General features: G+C 37.5%; 1 protein-coding gene across 6 annotated transcripts in view; it reads left to right on the top strand.

The window, feature by feature from the left end:
* CCDC85A (coiled-coil domain containing 85A) overlaps window positions 1-7,022 on the top strand; it is a 227,646-nt gene extending 220,624 nt beyond the window's left edge. For 4 of the 6 annotated variants that reach the window (XM_055540155.1, XM_055540151.1, XM_055540154.1 and 1 more), the window contains one exon: window positions 5,221-7,022. In XM_055540155.1, coding sequence (XP_055396130.1) covers window positions 5,221-5,310 — 90 coding nt within the window. In that variant the 3' untranslated portion in view covers window positions 5,311-7,022. Of the gene's footprint in view, window positions 1-678; window positions 778-5,220 lie in introns of all 6 variants that reach the window. The other 2 variants (XM_055540156.1, XM_055540157.1) reach the window with 1 other exon arrangement.
* Window positions 7,023-21,098: the final 14,076 nt, after the last annotated feature.

The following is a 21,098-nucleotide window of genomic DNA, read 5'->3' on the forward strand; positions in this document are numbered from 1 at the left end:
GTTTAAAAACATCTCATTCTCAGATGAAAAATGAAAAATACTTAGTGTTGCTCACATATTTTCACAACTGGGGAGCCATTGCTTCTCTTTGATTTTGTCAAAGAGCTGTCTCCATAGTCCTGTCCTAGGCACTAGGAACACAGCCAGGCAAGAACTCTGAGGTCAGTAACATTCATGTTAAAAGTTCTTATGGGTTCTGACAAGTTTCACCTGTCACTATTATCCTTTTTAGTCATTTTTTCTGTAGGCCGTGTCTACATATCATTTGGACTGTTGAGTAATATAATTAATTACATGCCAGTCTTTACAATGGAGCAAGATTTATTGACTATCTCCAAATGGTTGACAGTCAGCTTTATCTTAATGACCAAATTAACTAATGCATCTAATTATTTTGGACATGAATGAATTCAATTGACTATTAGTGATGCAGTAGATTGCTCTTAATGGCCATTTGAAAATCAAGTAGAATTGACTCCAGATAGCTTTCAGAACAATCAACTCTTTTAAAAGATTTTGCCATATACTAACCTACTCTGATATGCAGACATGGAAAAAAACTAAGGTTTTTTTTTTTTTTTTCTTTTTACAAAGTGGAGCTCCTTGATGATTTTTATTCATAACTAACAAACTTTTTTTTTCCATGTGAAATTTGCTTTTCTTTTTCAACAAATCCAGGTCTTGGATGTTCAGGAAACTATAGATCGTCAACAGGGTAAAGAGTATGAACATGACCTTAGTGAGACAGAAAAAGCTATAGTCAGAGAAATGTGCAATGTAAGTTTAATGTGCTTTATTGTGTATTCTGTGTTGAAAGCCTCATCATAGCTTAGATTTTGCTTCATGAATACCTACTTTTAAAATGCTGGCCAAATGCCTTTATATTTTTATGTAAAAGTAAAACCAGACCTTGATTTTCTTTAGTAAATGTTATTGTAGTATTTTTTAACACAATAATCATGTAAAATATGCAGGTGAGCAAGAATCAGCCAATTCTGTGTTCCAGAATGAACTGTGAAAGTTTCTGAACAATAAATTTCCTAAAATGTTACTAGTTTTGATAAAATAAATCAGTTTCCATTTCATAGTTTTCCTTAAAGAGCAGTGTTTAAAAACCTATGATAAACAAAGAAAACACAGCCTTCTGCAGATTATTTGTAACAATACTTGGGGAAAAAAATCACCATCTTAATATTGGGTTGGCCATAAAGTTTGTTCTTTTTTTTCCATAGAAATTGGAATGAACTTCCTAGCCAACCCAATAGGTAATATTTGCTAAGTTCTTCATTCATATGAGGTGTGCTTCATGTCATGCCCAGCAGTATCTCAAAATAGTAAGAGATAGATATGAACTTAAGAGATAAACACACAGAAATCTACCTATGAAATCACAGAAATACAGTGGGAAAAAAAAAAAAAAGAAGACATGCTATTTTCACAATGCTTAGCCTATGTAATCATTATTGAGGTTTGGATTTGATTAATCTTAATTTTAATTTTTGAGTAATATGCTTTGGATATATCATTTAATCAAGAATATAATTTGTGGAATTTATTTAAAAACTAAGTAGAATATGATGGGGAAGACATTTGTTAAAAAGCAAAAATTCATGGTCAGTTATTTTAAGCTTTGATTTGAATTGGTGTTCATTATACTTTTATCCTTTGTTCATTAGGATATCAAAATTGCTTAGAAATACCCTTCAGCTTTAGGCTATTAGGACCAGGTATCTCCTGTACCTACCTCCCTGAGGCATTCCTAGAATCCAGTAAATGTTAAATAAGTCCCATGGGCATTTAGCACTCTTGCCCCAGCACATATAGTTTCTTGCTTGCTTGTGGTGGTGTTTTTCTTTCTTACATATCTGTTGTCTGTTTTCAAATGGTCATTGGTTCTAGATGTCTTGATTTCCTAAATGTATCACTATTTGTCTTCTGTAGCTTTTTGTCTGTTCTTAAACTTTTCAGTTTGAACACCTGCCTCAGATAAACTTTAAAGTTCAAACATTAGGAATTGTAAAACTGGAAGGGACCATAGGAGGTCATATCTTCAGTGGTTCTCAGAGTCATATTGAGGCTCCTTCATAATTCAGAAGTCTGGGTTTCGCACCAGATCTTGGGCACTCGGGGTAGGAACTCATTTTATACTTGAAGAAACTAAGATTCTGAAATTAAGTTACTTGCCACAAATTGTCCTCTAGTGAATAGGGAAGTCAGGCATATACCCAGATTTTCTCTGAAGACCAGCTCTTTCCACTTTCCCAATTGTAGTGAATCTAGGCACTTCCATTTTCTTTCTCAAGAATGAAAATCAATGTGTCTTACAGAGGAAACCATCTCTATTGTGCTCAATGCCAGAATTTGTCTAAATAAACACAGGACTGTTTCTTGTCTCTTTTTTTGATGAAATATTTTTAGATATTAGAAAATTTATTTCTTAGAGAAGGGACCCACTAATGAATTGGATCTTGATTAGTTTTGCATTGATCTTGATTTGCCTGTATTTCCAAAAATCCTTCAAAAGGACACACACAGTGGTAATTATTGTTGCCTTCAGAAAGCCAAGAGCTTTTTACGTTTGAAAGTTCTCTAGGGCATCTTTTCTGTTTTTGCCTTTGGTCACCGAAATTTGAGGAACAAAAAAAGTAAATTAGTTCAAATCTGATTGTTAGCACTGTTATATTTGGAAACTATTTAAAAGCCACAAGAATAAAAAATGTTGATTTAAAATATTTGTGTCACCATTGTAAGTTATATACACATCAAGAACACATAGCAAATATTGGAGAATAAACAAAAATACAGTTTGTCAGTTTCAAAATTTCTAAGCAATAATGTATATAAGATTATGAAACCTATTAGAGGAATTATGGGCTTTTACAATAATGTTACAGAAATGTAAAGCTTTCTCATAATGTGAGATCAGTTAAAAGACTCAGGTTTATATCTGTCTCTGGTATTCTTTCTGGAAATAGGTTAACATCTATACAGTCTTCCATTTTATAGATGTTAACAACCTTTCTTCACAGCACCATCATTTTGATTAGTAAGCATGTAGTGCTTCTAGTCTCTTCCAAGCTCTACCACAAAAATATACTGTTCTCTAAGAAACAGTATATTATCTATCTTTTTGTAGTAATAGTTTTATCTTAGGTTTTTCTGTTTGGCCCTTGTCAGTTCCCTGAGAGCAGCTGAGATACTTGACTGGCCCTGCATCTCAGTAACCATCTCAGATACCCAACTGGTCAGCTCTCTTATTTAACAAGTCACTACTCTGTGTCTGTCTTAGTGTCTTTGGCTTATTTCAAAGTTCTGTCTTCTCTGAGTTTCCTTTCACCATGTAATTTCAGGGTTAAGGCCCATTACATTCTACATTTGAATACTTGGAGAGGGAGTTGTATACAACACTTTGGAGTTGTAATCATCTAATGCCTTTTGTTCCTGATCATTTGAATCTATCCTTTGCTTCTAAACAAGACATCGAAACATTCTGGGTAGATGTAATACCATTTAAGGGCTAGAAAGGGAAAGTCCATAGTGTCTGTTGGCTTCCTGATTCAGAATGTGTCCCTCTTCAGTCAGTGTATCGAGAAAGGACACTTCCCTAACAGCCTGAACCACTCACTGCTATATATGCTCAGATGTGTCTGACTCTTTGCAACCCCATGGACTGTAGCTAGCCAGGCTTCTCTGTCCATGGGCTTTCCCAGGCACAAATATTGCAATAGGTAGCCATTTGCTTCTTCAGGGGATCTTTCTGACCCAGGGATCAAATCCAGGTCTCCTGAATTACAGGTGGATTTTTTACCATCTAAGCTACTAGGAAATTCCCTCCCAAATATTTAAGGACCATAACTACAGCTCCCTTCAAATATGACAGGACATCTCTACCACATAGTAGTGTCTGCTAACACACAGAGATGAATAGTTCCATAGGTTTCAAAATGAGGGTAGACAGACCCCTACATGCTTATGTGTTACTATGACTAGAAACCTACTTCACTGGAATATCTGCTCTTTTAAAAGAGAAAACAAAGAAGTATTGATGAACCAGCTGGTTTATGTTCATGTTAGAGCAATGTAAATTTCTGTGGAAGTAGTCAATCTGATCATAATCCTAACAGTGAAACACTAAAAGAGTTATGACTGTTACTATGTGGTTTCTTAATGTAGTATATTGGTATATCATTGTTGGATTCGGTGGTTTTACTTGTTATTAATCTCACCCTTTGCTATTGTCCCTTTAAAATAGCCTGATTTTTAACATATTGTTTTTAGTGACTCTTGAATTTATTCTTATCTTTTCCCTGCATCTGAATGCTTTCTATTGTCGTAATCTGAGATATACTATTGGGTAGCTAAGATTTATGATAACTAAGGCCCCCATTCGGAGAAGGCAATGGCACCCCACTCCAGTACTCTTGCCTGGAAAATCCCATGGACGGAGGAGCCTGGTGGGCTGCAGTCCATGGGGTCGCTAAGAGTCGGACACGACTGAGCGACTTCACTTTCACTTTTCACTTTCATGCATTGGAGAAGGAAATGGCAACCCACTCCAGTGTTCTTGCCTGGAGAATCCCAGGAATGGGGGAGCCTAGTGGGCTGCTGTCTATGGGGTCGCACAGACACGACTGAAGCGACTTAGCAGCAGCAGCAGCAAGGCCCCCATTCCACAGGGAAAACAAGGGAAATCTACTAGTGACCCTAAGGCTGTTAGCTCAGGACTTTAAACCACTACAGACAGTGGAGGAGCTTTTGTTCTTAGTTATTTAACATTTTGGTATTCCTCATTTTAGATGTATAATATAGGAACAAGGATGATTTTGCTCATGTATTCTTAACTACACATTAGAATCATGTTGACAGATTTAAAAAAAATAGACAACCCTACCTGTTTAAGAGTAATTCCTAGTGGACAGCCAGAGTTGAGGACCACTCTCATAACCAATGTAAGTTGGCATATCATTTTGTAATTTTGACCCTGATTGCTAAAGAAGCATGGCACTCCTGTCTCTTGAGCAGTTCTCATGATTTAGAAACTTGCATCACATTTCATTTTATTTTTGAGCTCATTTGTGTGAATATTTTGTCTCTTGTCTTATATTCCTCTTTGTCCTTCTCATAGATTTCCCCGCTTAAAAAAAAAAAACAAAAAACATACACACTCCTTTGTGGAACAGGACAATTAAGATGCTTACTCTTTTTCTTCTTTTTCTTAAGGTTGTATGGAGGAAACTTGGAGATGCTGCAGGTTCGTGTCCTGGAATTAGGCAACATTTGTCTGGAAACCAGTACAAGGGACCCATGTGAGATGTACTCGCTTTCAAACATGACATCACCACTGCCAGAGAGATAAGAGAGGAAAGAGTGGATTTCCACAGACCTGGAGCAATTGTACATTGCACATATTTTCCCTCGATAAAATTTAGTATGGCTGAAGTTGTATTTTTTGTCTCTCACTTTGATGTTCACTACAGTCCATCTCAAACAAGGTAGCTTTGAAAATCACCATTTTGGTTCCAATATTTTCATTAGAACTAAAATGTTTTTGACTCTTCAGATCTAAGATTGTAATGGGGAAACCTGCATGATTGGAAGAGCCCAGTAGAGCCTCAGTGGTTTTGATAGAATCGAATCATTGTATATCATGGTGGCAGTGTTCTACCATGTTGTTGAAGATAACAAGTGGTTTCCAGCTTCCCAAGTTGGAGAGTTGGTCACCTATTATATTTTAGTCAATAAAATGCTAGTTCCTGATGCATAATTAATTTGGATGCAAGATAAGGTTAGGTTTCTTGGATTTTGTTTTGACTTTTGAGGTACTAAAAATACCACATCAGTTTTCCTTACCAGCTAGAAGGGTAGCAGGACTTTGTCAAGTGCATTGTCAGAGTGCCATTTACTTAAATTGATCAAAGTAAATACATCTTTTCTTTTCATCTTAATGTATTATTCATGAAGACACATCTTGGGGACATATCAACCTCCATCTTCAGTGTATTCATTAATGTTAATATTAACAATTTCAATTAAAGAACAAGCAAACAATTTTTCTAAGTGTTTCCAGCTGTGAATGTCAATTTCTACAATTTAGTTTCTAGACATGCTGTTATATTTAATAAACTTTCTGTAAACTTTAAAATATTGCACTGCATTTATGGAAAAAGCTTTCTTAGCCTACAGCAGCTATCTTAACGTTTTATGAAACTGACGCATGTCCTTCATTATTGAAGCTAAAAGCTCTTGTTCAGATTGCTTGAGATTTGAAAAGGAGGTGTGCTAGCTTTAGTTTTTCCTTATTTTTGGTATATATATATATATATAAAGTAATAGACTGTGTGTATTGGAAATGCTATGATAGGTATTTTGTGTTTATTCAAATGCAATGATAGTTTCTTGTATGAATGTGCAAGAGGCCTGTGACCGAATGCTAACTTTATATTGTAATATAAAATTATAAAAGTAGGAATGCAACGATTCCCAGTTTTCTTCTAAATTACTCAGATTTGATTCATAGCAGATATTCTGTTGCTCTTGTTTTTAAGTGGGCTCATTATACATGTATTAATTGTCATTGGTGAAGGAATTGTTATACTTTTTTGAATGTTATTGTGATGAAAAGGCAATCCTATTCTCAGAAAATATTTATGAATTAATTTGCTATAGAATTATCTTTCTAATTATTGTAATTGGGTTACCATTTAAGCTTTTCTTTTAAAATGTTATATATTTTGAGAATATTATTACTCTATAAGGGAAAATTGCTTGCTATATTTACACCTTTTCTGGAAAAGCTTTCATCCTTAAATTGTTGTATTCCTACACTCTGAAGACATTTAAAAAAAGTTTTATGCCTGCAGTAGAGCCTGCAGAAGCTAATACAAGGAACACTGGTCTTTTGACAAAATACTTGTGTAAATTTTGATACTGTATTAAAACTATTTTTTTAAAGTTCTAAAGTTAAAATTGAGTATCAAGTATATGTGTTCATCTTAGCAATGGTAATAAATTATTTCATCCCAGTGTTTTTTTCCTTCAAAATGTTTTCCCTAAATTGAGATTTTTCATAGTTGCTAAGTATCATATTGCTCATGTATGATGACAATAATGATATAAATATAAAACAAAGGCATGTTTAAATATGCTCTTAAAGAGGGATTTCATATTTAGAGATTCCTTAATTCACTATTTTTTTAGTATAATGTAGTTAAAAAGTTTAGAATGATATTGAAGAATATTTAAAAATTAGGTATCTTTTACTTTTAATTCATATAGATTAATATTAAACCTCCATTATTTATTATTAAAATACTAGTAGACAGAAGGATATAAACTAGAAGGGAAGTATTAAAGAAATGGAAAACTTTGGTGTCTCTAAGAGACTTCTGCATTTTTGAGGAAAGAATGACTTAAGGCGCAAGTCAGAGGACAGACATACTTCTTGGAAATCACTGTGGAACAAGGCTTCTTATGCTTAGCATTAGTCCCTACTTTAAATGGCATAGTAGATGGACAGCTTAGGGTCTGAATCTTGCTACTGCCCAACATTTTTATCAGTAAAACTGAGTGATACCCTTCTTTTATGTGACCAGATTATTTATCTCGTTTTCCCTGGAAAAAAAGGTTAATTTACATATCTTGGTAGGTTACCTTTACCAGCCTTGAAGCTGTCAGTCTATCAGAATCTAAGCTATTTATATTCATGCTTTATAAGTTTCTAGCACATGCTAAATGCACTAAAGAATATTTAGATCATATGTGGCATCCAGCAACATACTGACAATCTTATTCTTTAATTCAATGAACTTTTAAAGAATGTCCACCACTATCACATGAATAAACATATTTTGGTTCCCTACTCACGATGTGACTGTTCAGGAAATACATGGAACCATAGTATCTTGGGTACCAGTAAGATCTTCCTTTATCCTTGAGACCTAGATAAGTTTCCCTCAAATATCCATTTTTGTGATCTTTAGGAAGTGCTACTTTTCCTTGTGACTTCTCATTTCCAGAGTTTTCACTCTATGGCAAGCTTTCTGTTGCCTCATCCTCTTTCACCTCAAAGACAAACTGATTCTGTTAGAAATCCTGTCACCCATTCTCGGAAAGGATCTGCCTACTTCAAGCTGGCTTATCAAGGTAAATTCCCAACAAGCTCAAGATACTTCTATGAGGAATTCCTATATTTACTGCTGAAAGAAAAAATTTTCCATCTCATTATACAATTAAAGGACAATATATCAGACTGAACCATATGAGATTACCAATATTTGACCATCTCTGGGTTATAAAAACAGCAATTTCATATGGTACAACTTTGTAAGATTAGTAGATTTTTCGTGGGATTAAATGCAGTACAGGTTAGTGTCAGCATGTTGAGCTGGAGCAGTATGCTTTACTAAGTGCAGCATTGAATAAAAGGCCTTTGGCTTAGTGAGGCTGACTTTGGGGCAGCGAGTTCGGCATGTGACTATTATTAGCTTTGTGCGTTTGAACAACTTAACCTCATGGAGCCTCGATGTCCTGACATGCCTCATGGAGACAACAGCTGAGTTACTCTAAGCTTCTTAGTAGTCTTCCTAGTTCCAAATTTCAATGATCTTGACAGTTCACAAGAAATAATGGTAATTCCTTTAAGATACTAGAGCCTAGACCTGTGAGCAGTTTATACCATTAGGCTGGGGGAAGGGACAGTCTACCACACAGAGATTCTAGCTGCATGTATGTACTTCCAGGTTCTGTCCTTTACATCTCATTCTGCCTACCACAGGCCCTGTCGTGACCAATCACAGACTGTGATTTTGGAAATGCAGAAAAGAGGCATTTGTCTGATTCTCACAAAGGAAGAGTATGTTTGAAAAACAGTGTACATAACCATTTACTTCTTTATTTTTCATGCCATCACAGAAATGTTTGTGAATATTTTCACTTCAAAATGGCAGAATGAGTACATACTACCGCTTCTCCCTCTTGCCTGGATCCCTAAAAATGATGGAAAAGATACTTAATAAACTCATAATTCCAGTAGAACATGAAAAAATAGTGTACTCTGTAGATCCTCAATTATGATCAATTCTTGAAAGAAGGGAAACAAAACATTATCTCATTGAAGAATGGATCCAAAAATCAAAATACATGATGGAGGGTATTGTTTAAGAAGGAGTCATGGCTCCAAGGATGTTAAACAAGGAAGAATTTGATACACCTATGGCATGGGATCCTGGGATAATTGGCAGTAGTCAGGCTTTTTGACTCCTGCATATAACCTCTGCCTCCCTAGCTCAGGCAGAGAACAAAAGAGATAGTTACTCCCAGGCCAGAATAGAGGAGAAACATGATTGAATCAGACACAGTGCAAAGTTTTTGGATTGGCAACACCCAGTAGAAAAGGGACCTTCTGTGTTCAGATCCTTAGCTAATGATATATCTTGCCTAAAAGATTGTCCCACCACTCCTTTGCACTTAGAGGCTAAAGTATCTCCCACACCCAGTATCCTTACCTCTTCTTCCAGCAAGTGGTTAGAATAAACATAGCAGGCTAATATGGAAATTTCAATACTAAGATGCATATACCACCAAACACCACCCAACATGTCTCTCAATTTCTTCCATTTCCTTCTTCCTTCTCTTTCCTAGTTGTTTAGTTGCCCTATTTTATGAGTTTAAATGTTAAAGGTACCACAAAACCATTTGGAAGCAAGGAGCAATCATAAGTGAAGCGTAGTCTCATTTCACTGAAATTTCAGAATGTCTCTGTGAAACACAAGAGCCTCTCATTTTGTGGAAATGTTTCTCAGTTTTGATGCCCAAGTTATAATTCCATTTGGTCCTATTACCAAGAAGGCTTTCATTTTCTATTCTAGGACCGTTAGTTTTCTAGATCCTATTCTAAAGTGACAGCACACAATATACACCACTGTAATTGCCATGGCAACTGGATTCATATGCTAATCAGGAATGCAGGTTTAAAGAAGCACAAAGGCTCTGAAATTGGCCTTTGATTGTATGGGCCATTTTTGTGTATGGGCCAACCTGCATGGGCTTAATACAGCATTATACAAAATCTGTTTTCCCTTTTCAAAAATCTGGGTTAGGTAAGAATGAGTTCCTGACAGTCCAGATAACAGTCCCTAGGGAGGGCTTTGTTCTGTCTTTTTTAACCATCATCATTCACCGGGTTCAGTTTAGCCCTACCACTCAACAGTGACCATATTGACTGGCTACCCAAGATTCATTTTTCTCTTTTTCCTAAGACAGTTCTCCTTTGCTTTAGAAAGACACTGCCCAAGAGAATGAGGAGAAGCTGTTTCCAATTCTATCGCTGAATCTTGGTTATTCTAAAGCCTAGACTCAGAGTTCATCTTGGTACTCTCATCCTGGTTGCCAGTAATTGATTTAGGAAGCCCAGCCTCAGCCCATTAGTACACAGCATTCCTATGGCCCAACTGTGGCAACATGATCCAACAGAGTTTGTCTAAGTTTTACTGGGGAAGAAGGTTTTTTTTTTTTTTTAGATGTATAAGGAAGAGTTGTCTGTTGCATGAAACCATACTGACTGTTGTTGAGAACTCATCCTGAGGAGAAAGCATGCATACAGGAGAGGGTAGGGCCAAGAGAACTATGAAGAAGGGAGCTGAAACATGGATTATACCTTGTCTGGAGTCTACCCCTAATTCTGGACTCTTAGAGATTAAAAGTTTCCATACTGTTTTTGATTTGGGATTCTGTTACTAATATTGTACACTTGAAATGTTATAAATTGAATACCTCTCTCCTGATGTGGAAAATTGCAAGATAAATAGTCTACAATGCTGGCTTAGTTGTATTGGGAAGAACAGTGTGTTCAAACAACTGATTCCTCTAACTGCTGTCACAAAGAAGAGATTCTATGTTATCTTTATGTAGTAGAATAAAAATTAGCAGAAGGGAGGTCAACATGGTGGAATAAGATGATGTGGAACTTATCTCTTCCCACAAACACACAAAAAATATATCTACATGTGGAGTAATTTCTTATGAAAAACTAACTGGAAATGGGCAGAAGGTCTCCTATAAAAGCAATGCTGTAAGAAAGATACAGACATATTTAGGTAGGATGGGAAGAAAAGCACTGAGCCAGGATCTGTCCACCTGGGAGGGGACCAGGAGGAAAAGGGAGACTGCACATGTGAACACTCACCCTGGGGAGTGAATGGCTCAAGGCGCAGACTGGGTATCCCAGTCCAGGGGTCCTATGTATGGCAGGCAAGCCCATTTGACTGATTAAAAAAGCATTAGGACAGATAGAAAGACTAGAGAAGTCTGGACTCTACTCCTGAGGAGTGTACAGGTGTTGGTTTGCCCCCAGGCATGGAAGAGAGAGGTCCCCAGTCCAAGCCAAGTGAATGCTCTGGCCCTGCCCACTGCATGCCATAGTCTAGCACTAGATCTAAGGTGGTTGCAACAGGGGAAAAGATGTACCATGTGTACATCTGAGCAGAGCCCCAGATGCCTACACAGGCAGAGCACTGGGCCTCTGTGAGCACACCGGCTCTACTTCAGCAGTGCCCTCCTTTGGTACAAAGGTCCCGGTGTGGGGAGAAGGAAAAACACACAATTGAAGGGACTGGAGCTAGCTTGAGCCAAACCTTCAGGTATTCTATTCCAGCAACTTGAGAGAAGACCCCCAACCTAACAGGCAGTGATGGCCACTGAGCAGAGAGCAAGTCCTGCCTTACACCCCTATCAGGCTCAAACTCCTCTGTCAGCAGCTGCACCTCCTGCCAAAGTGATAGCTGCCAGCACTCCCTGACGAAAGACATGACTGGCAGCCACATCAAATTGATCCCTATCATCAAAGGGGTTGAACACATGCGGTTTACACAGGTACATTCCCACATAAGATCACCCCTTCAAGACCAAAATAGGTAACACTTTCATCTAAATTCATAGAGTCAGAGAAAGTTAAGTAGAATGAAAAGATGAACTACTCTCAATTGAAACACCAAGAGAAAACTTCTGAAAAAATAATGAAACAGACTGTAATCTACCAGACAGATAATTCAAAATATTGGTAATAATAAGGCTGACTGAATTAGGGGAGAAAATTGATGTAAACAAAGTTAATTTTTCATGAAGACTCAGAAATTATAAAGAAGTAGCCACAAAAAAATAGATAATTAAATATTTGAGATAAAAAGCACACTAAGAGCAACAAATGGCTAACTAAATGTCACAGAAGAATGCATAAATGATCTGGAAGATAGACTAATGGAAAACATCCAATCAGAATGGCAGACAAATAAAAACATGTGAGTATAACATATGAAGTCTCTGGGATACTATCAAAGGTGCCAACATAGGGGTTACAGGAAGAAAGAAAAAAAAGGATTTCAAGAAACTATTTGAAGAAATTATGGGTGAAAACTTTCCAAACCTAAAGAAGGAAAGAAATATTCAGACAGGAAGCACAGAGGGTCCCAATAAAGATGAGCCCAAACAGATCGACACTGAGGCATGTCATAATTAAAATGGCAAAAGTTAAAGATAAAAACACACAATACAAAAAAGATCTTCATGACCCAGGTAACTATGACGGCGTGATCATTCACCTAGAGCCAGACATCCTGGAATGCCAGGTCAAGTGGGCCTTAGGAAGCATCACTGAAAACAAAGCTAGAGGAGGTGATGGAATTCCAGTTCAGCTATTTCAAATCCTAAAAGATGATGCTGTGAAAGTGCTGCACTCAATATGCCAGCAAATCTGGAAAATGCAGCAGTGGCCACAGGACTGGAAAAGGTCAGTTTTCATTCCAATCCCAAAGAAAGGCAATGCCAAAGAATGCTCAAACTACTGCACAATTGCACTCATCTCTCACACTAGCAAGTAATGCTCAAAATTCTTCAAGCCAGGCTTCAGCAATACGTGAACTGTGAACTTCCAGATGTTCAAGCTGGATTTCGAAAAGGCAGAGGGACCAGAGATCAAACTGCCAACAACCACTGGATCATTGAAAAAGCAAGAGAGTTCCAGAAAAACATCTGCTTCTGCTTTATTGACTATGCCAAAGCCTTTGACTGTGTGGATCAAAATAAACTGTGGACAATTCTGAAAGAGATGGGAATACCAGACCACCTGACCTGCCTCTGGAGAAATCTGTATGCAGGTCAGGAAGCAATGGTTAGAACTGGACATGAACAACAGACTGGTTCCAAATAGGGAAAGGAGTATGTCAAGGCTATATATTGTCACCCTACTTATTTAACTTATATGCAGAGTACATCATGCAAAACACTGGGCTTGATGAGTCACAAGCTGGAATCAAGATTGCTAGGAGAAATATCAATAACCTCAGATATTCAGATGACACCACCCTTATGGAAAAAAGTGAAAAAGAACTAAAGAGCCTCTTGATGAAAGTGACAGAGGAGAGTGAAAAAGTTGGCTTAAAGCTCAACATTCAGAAAATGAAGATCATGGCATCTGGTCCCATCACTTCATGGCAAATAGATGGAGAAACAGTGGAAACAGTGACAGACTTTATTTTCTTGGGCTCTAAAATCACTGCAGATGGTGATTGCAGCCATGAAATTAAAAGATGCTTACTCCTTGGAAGAAAAGCTATGACCAACCTAGACAGCATATTAAAAAGCAGAGATATTACTTTGCCCAAAATGGTCTAGTTAAAGCTATGGTTTTTCCAGTCGTCATGTATGGATGTGAGAATTGGACTATAAAGAAAGCTGAGTGCCAAAGAATTGATGCTTTTGAACTGTGGCGTTGGAGAAGACTCTTGAGAGTCTCTTGGACTGCAAGGAGATCCAACCAGTCAATCCTAGAGAAAATCAGCCCTGATTATTCATTGGAAGGACTGATGTTGAAGCTGAAACTCCAGTCCTTTGGCCACCTAATGAGAAGAACCGACTCAATGGAAAAGACCGTGATGGTGAGAAAGATTGAAGGTGGGAGGAAAAGGGGAAGACAGAGGATGAGATGGTTGGATTGCATCACCAACATGATACACATGAGTTTGAGTAAGCTCCAGGAGTTGGTGATGGACAGGGAAGCCTGACGTGCTGCAGTCCATGGGGTCGCAAAGAGTCGGACATGACTGAGTGACTGAACTGAACTGAAAGACAAAACGAGAATAAAAGCAGCAAGAAGAAAAGTTATACAAGGGGATTCCCATAAGGCTGACAGCTGATTTTTCTAAGGAAACTTTACCGGCCAGAAGGGAGTGGCATGATATATTCAAAATCCTGAAAGAGAAAAAGCTGCAAGCCGGGGTACTCTACCCAGGAAGATTATTAAATATTTAGAATATAAAGAGAGATAAAGAACTTCTCAGTCAGTTCAGTCACTCAGTCGTGTCCAGCTCTTTGTGACCCCATGGACTGCAGCAGGAGACAAGCAAAATCTAAAGGAATTTGCCCATACTAAACCTACCCTTTAAAAGGAATACTGAAGTATCTTCTCTAAATAGAATAGAATCAAGAGTCTACAGAACAGGGAAAATCTCAATACAAAAGACAAATATAGAGTAAGGATTGAAGATCATTTAGATACGCCAGTGTATTGATTAAAAGACAAAGATTTGTAAAAGCAGCTATAACAATGATACAGTTAAGGGATAAGCTTAAGTTAGAAAATATAATATTAGAAAGAAATGGAGAAGGAAAGTAAAAATTGTAGATCTTTTGGAATGTATTTGAACTTAAATGAATATCACTTTAAATCAAGTAGATATAATTATAGGTCAACAATAAGAACCTCATAGTAATCACAAATCAAAAGCCTCCAACAGACATAAAAAATAAAAAGGAAATCAATCAGGCTACAAAATATAATCAAACCACAAAAGAAATGAACAGAGGACTACAAAAATAACCAGAAAACAATGATTAAAATGGCAATAAGTACATACCTATCCATAATTATGATAAATATCAACAAACTAAATGATCCAATCAAAAGACGTAGTAGCAGATTAGATTTAAAAAACAAAATAAAATAACCTGCAATATGCACATTTCAGTGCAAAAGACATATACACACAAAATGAGAAGTTGGAAAAAAGAAAGTTTCTATGGAAACTCCCAAGACAGCAGAGATAGCAATAGTCATATCAGACAAAATAGACTTTAAAATAAGTATGATAATGAAGGACAAATAAGGCTGTTATATATTGATAGAATAATGCATAAGAGGATATTATAATATCCATTAAGATCAGTTCAGTTCAGTTGCTCAGTCGTGTCTGACTCTTTGTGACCCCATGAATCACAGTATGCCAGGCCTCCCTGTCCATCACCAGCTCTCAGAGTTCAACCAAACCCATGTCCATCAAGTTGGTGATGCCATCCAGCCATCTCATCCTCTGTCGTCCCTTCTTCTCCTGATCCCAATCCGTCCCAGCATTAGGGTCTTTTCCAAAGTGTCAACTCTTTGCATGAGGTGGCCAAAGCATTGGAGTTTCAGCTTCAACATCAGTCCTTCCAATGAACACCCAGGACTGATCTTTAGGATGGACTGGTGTATCTCCTTGCAGTCCAAGGGACTCTCAAGAGTCTTCTCCAACACCACAGTTCAAAAGTATCAGTTCTTCGGCACTCAGCTTTCTTCACCGTCCGACTCTCACATCCATACATGACCACTGGAAAAACCATAGCCTTGACTAGATGGACTTTTGTTGGTAATGTCTCTGCTTTTTAATATGCTATCTACTGCTACTGCTGCTGCTAAGTCAATTCATCTAGGTTGGTCATAATCTTCCTTCTAAGGAGTAAGCGTCTTTTAATTTCATGGCTGCAGTCACCATCTGTAGTGATTTTAGAGCCATAAAAAATGAAGTCTAACACTGTTTCCACTGTTTCCCCATCTATTTCCCATGAAGTGATGGGACCAGATGCCATGATCTTAGGTGTCCCTATATTTGGTGCATGTAAGTATATAAAGTAAATACTAACAGACTTCAAGGGAGAAACTGACAGAAGAGCAATAATAGTGGGAAATTTTAACTGAGGCACTGACATCAACATACAGCTCATCCAGATGGAAAAATCAAGACAAGAGTGGTATTAAATGACACAATAGATGAGTTGGATTTAATTGATATCTACAGGGTATTACATCCAAACACAGCATAATACACATTCAAGTGCACATGGAACATTCTCCAGAAAAGGCACATACTAGGGCATAAAAGAGTGCTCAACAAATTGAATAGGATAGAAATTATATCAAGCACTATTTCTTACCTTAATAGTACAAAATTAGAACTCAGCTACAGAAGCAAAAATGAGAAAAGGACAAACACGTGGACACTAAAGAACATGCTACTAAAAAACTAATGTTTCTAGGAAAAAAACAGAAATACATTTCAATGGAACAGAATAAGAAGTCCAGAGATAACCCCACACACCTATTGCCAACTAATCTATGACAAAGGAGGCAAGAATATACAATGGGGAAAAGACAGGCTCTTCAGAAAGTGATGGTGGCAAAACTGGACAGCTACATGTAAAAGAGTAAAATTAGGATACTTCCTAACACTGTGCACAAAAATAAACTCAAAATGGATTAAAGACCTAAATATAAGGCCAGATATTATAAAACTCTTAGAGGAAAACATAAGCATAACACTCTCTGATATAAATTATAGCAACATCTTTTTTGATCCACCTCAAACAGCAATAAAAATAAAAACAAACAAATAGACCCAATTAAACTTAAAAGCCTTTGCACAGCAAAGGAAACCATAAACAAAATGACAGGTCTCAGAATGGGAGAAAATATTTGCAAACAAAGCAATTGACAAGGGATTAATCTCCAAAATATACAAACAGCTCATGTAGTTCAATATCAAAAAACAAACAACATAATCAGAAAATGGACAGAAGATCTAAAGAGATACTTTTCCAAAGAAGACATACAGATGGCCAAAAAATATATGAAAAGATGTTCAACATTACTAATTATTGCTACTGCTAAGTCACTTCAGTTGTGTCTGACTCTGTGCGACCCCATAGACGGGAGCCCACCAGGCTCCCCTGTCCCTGGGATTCTCCAGGCAAGAACACTGGAGTGGGTTGCCATTTCCTTCTCCAAAGCATGAAAGGGAAAAGTGAAAGTGAAGTCGCTCAGTCATGTCTGACTCTTTGTGACCCCATGGACTGCAGCCCACCAGGCTCCTCCGTCCATGGGATTTTCCAGGCAAGAGTACTGGAGTGGGGTGCCATTGCCTTCTCCATCACTGATTATTAGAGAAATGCAAATCAAATGAGGTACACCTCACAAAAAGGTATCACATTTTTTACAGGCAACAACGAATAATCTTAAAATTCACATGGAACCACAGAAGACCTCAAATTGTCACAGTGTCTTCAGAAAAAAGAAAAAAAAAAGCTGGAGTTATAACCCTCCCAGACAACAAAACTACAGTAATCAAAACAGCATGGTACTGGCACAAAAACAGACGAATAGGTCAATGGACCAGAATAGACTTCAGAAATAAGCCCCCAAACATAAAGTCAATTAATCTATGACAAACTGGCCAGAATATACAATGGAGAAAAGACAGTTTCTTCAAAAAGTGGTGCTTGGAAAACTGGAAAGTCATATGTAAAGCTATCAGATTAGAACATTTCCTCACGCCATATACAAAAATAAATTCAAAATGGTTTAAAGATCTAAATGTAGGTCACTGTAGATCCCTCATCCTATGGAACAAGCAGTCAAGCTGCAATCTGGGTATCCTAGTCCTAGGGGCCTGTGCAGAAGAGACAAATCCTGTTGGCTGCTGGGAAAACCACTGGCATAGACAGAAGAGCTGGAGAAGCCTAAACTCTACTCATGAGGAGTGCATGTGTGCTGGCTTGCCAACCATCAGAGTGGAGAAAGTCTTGCACTATGGGCTGCCACCTTGCTGCTGTACTCCCCAATCCAAACAGGGCAAAAACCCTGGCTCCATTCACTCTAGTCACAGCCCTCTTATACTAGGTACATAGACACAGAGGAGTGTCTGGTGTGTAATCTGAGTGGAGCAGTGACGGCCATTGTCAGCATGTGCCAAAGGCAATATCATAGGAGTGCACTGCAGCTTAGATCTGGAAGACTGGCAGACAAGCTCTGGGAAAGGACTCAGAACCTAGCTATGCAGAGACACCTGGGGGACTTAGGTGTGGTCCAGGCAGGCAGTGGCAGCTATGCGTTGCAGGGGCATGCAGTGGTTCATCTCCCAATGAGACCACCCTGCCCTGCCCATTCCACACCAAAACTTAGGACTTGATCTGGGGCAGACAGTTCTTGGGAGAATACTGCCACAGAGGCAGCCCAGATACTGGGCAACATTGCAGCCACCTGAGAATGCCATACCCTCAGTCCCAGATTATTCTACCACATAACCTTGGACTAGATGTGGTATGAACACAGATGGGAAGGGATGTGATCTTGGCCTGCTTCTAAGCAGAGCTGCAGACATCTATACAGGCAGTGCATGTGGGAATCACCACATGGGAATCACTTTAGCAATTACCTCCTTTGGGGCAGGACATGCACTCAAGGGCAATGAAGCCTGATCAAACATTATCCTCAGGGCTTCTACTCCAAAAACTGGGAAGCACTGCCCCACTACCAACAGGGCAGTGACATACATAGAGCAGAGAGCAAGTTCTACATCATATCTCCCACAGGTTTTACTTTCTCCAACACCAACTGCACCCTCCTATCAGATAAAGGCCAGTACACCCTGAGGAAAGACATGACTGGTGTCTATACCAAAACCAGCCCTTGTACCAAAGACTTTGGACATACACACTCTGTACAAAGTTGCTCCAACATAGAAACAAACCCTCAAGGCCACAGTAAAGTGAAATGAAAAGGCAGAGGAATTATACGCAACTAAAGGAACAAATAAAGGAATACCTGGGGCTTCCCAGATGATACTAGTGGTAAAGAATCTGCCTGCCAATGCAGGAGACCTAAGAGATAGGGGTTCAATCCCTGGGTTGGGAAGATCCCCTGGAGTAGGAAATGGATGCCCACTCGTGCCTGGAAAATTCCATGGACAGAGGAGCTTGGTGGGCTATAGTCCCTGGGTCCCCAAGAGTCGGACATGACCAAGTGACTGAGCACAAAGAAACAAGAGAAATCTCCTAAAAGAATAATAAACAGAGCTTACCAGTCTACCACACTCTGTGATCAAAAGGGTGGTAATACAAATGCTAACTGAATTAATAAAATTATCAATAGAAATGCAGATACAGTAAAAAGGAATGGAAAGTATAAAGATAAAACAATCAAGAATAGAATATTCAACTGCTGAAATAAAAGGCAATCTAGAAGCAAAGAACAGTCAACTAAATGACAGCAAAGAATGCTTAAGTGGTCTGGAAAATAGAATAATGGAAATCACCCAATCAGAATAGCAGAGAGACCAAAAAAATATAACATACAAGATCTATGGGATAATATAAAGCGTGTTCAGTTCAGTTCACTCGCTCAGTTGTGTCCAACTCTTTGCGACCCCAAGGACTGCAACATGCCAGGCCTCCCTGTCCATCACCAACTCCTGGAGTTTACTCAAACTCATGTCCATTGAGTCAGTGATGCCATCCAACTGCATAATAAGTGTTTCAGGAGGAGAAGAGAGAAAAGGGCATTAAAAATGTTATTTGAAGAAATTATGGCTGGAAACTTCCCAAATCTAAAGAAGGAAATAAATATCCAGGTACAGGAAGCACAGAGTGTCCCAATCAAGATGAACCCAAACAGTCATATTAATATAATTAATGGTAAAAGTTTAAAGGTAAAAATAGGACTCTAAAAGCAGCAAGAGGAAAAGTGATACACAAGGGAATTCCCTTAAGCCTCTCCAGCTTATTTCTCTACAGAAAACTTTACAGGCCAGAAGGGAGTGGCATGATATAGTTAAAGTCCTACAAGGGAAAAAACTACAATCTAGGATACTCTTACCTGGATTAGAATAGAAGAAGAAATAAAGGACTTCTGAAACAAGTGAAAACTAAAAGAATTCAGCATACTAAACCTACCTTAAAAGGAGAACAGAAAGGTATTTAAAAAAAAACACACAAAAATCTAAAGGAAACAGAAAAATCCCAAAATGAAAGGCAAATATATTGTAAGAATTGAAAATCATTTAAATAATCAAGTACATAGATTAAAAACAGTCAAAATGGTAAACATGATTATAACTCCAACAGAAGTAGAAGGATATGTATTAAGATATAAAACAGAACACAAAAATCACAAAATGTGGGTGAGGAGTATATAAAAATATAGATCTTTTGGAATGCCTTTAAATTGAATGACTCAGGTTAAAGCAAATAGATATAATTATGTGTCAAATTCTTAAATTCCATGATAACCACAAATCAAAAATATAAAATAGATTTATAAAAAAACAAAAAGAAAGGAACTCAAACATACTACAAAGAAAATGAAACCATAAAAGGAAAAAAACCAGAACAACAACAACAAAAACAACTAGGGCAGAAATGGCAATAAGTACATGCCTAAGAATAATTACTTTAAATAACAAAAAACAAAATAATCTGATGAAAAGACAAAGTGGCAAAATCTTCCAAACAAAATTCCAGGACGAGATGGCTTCACAGGTAAATTCTATCAAACATTTAAAGAAGAGATAACATCCATCCTTCTCAAATGCTTCCAAAATATTCCAGAGGAAGGAACACTCCTAAGCTCATTCTATGAGGCCACCATCATCCTGATATCAAAAACAAACAAAGATATAACCCCTAAAAAAAAATTTGGGGCAAATATCATTGATGAACATAAACAGAAAAATCCTCAACAAAATACCAGCAAACAGAATCCAACAACACATTAAAAAGATAACACACCATGATCAAGTGGGTTTATTGCAGTGATGAAGGATTCTTTATACCAAATTAATCAATATGATACACCATGTTAACAAATTAAAAATAAAAAACATATATAATCATCATCTCATTCAGTCAGTTCAGCCACTCAGTCATGTTCGACTTTTTTTTTTACAGTGAAAATTCTTTTTATTTTATTTTATTTTTAATTTTATTTATTTAAGATGTCATTTTTTTAAATTGGAGGTTAA

The sequence above is a fragment of the Bubalus kerabau genome, chromosome 11 (genome assembly GCF_029407905.1).
Source record: "Bubalus kerabau isolate K-KA32 ecotype Philippines breed swamp buffalo chromosome 11, PCC_UOA_SB_1v2, whole genome shotgun sequence".
Classification (NCBI taxonomy): Eukaryota; Metazoa; Chordata; class Mammalia; order Artiodactyla; family Bovidae; genus Bubalus; species Bubalus kerabau.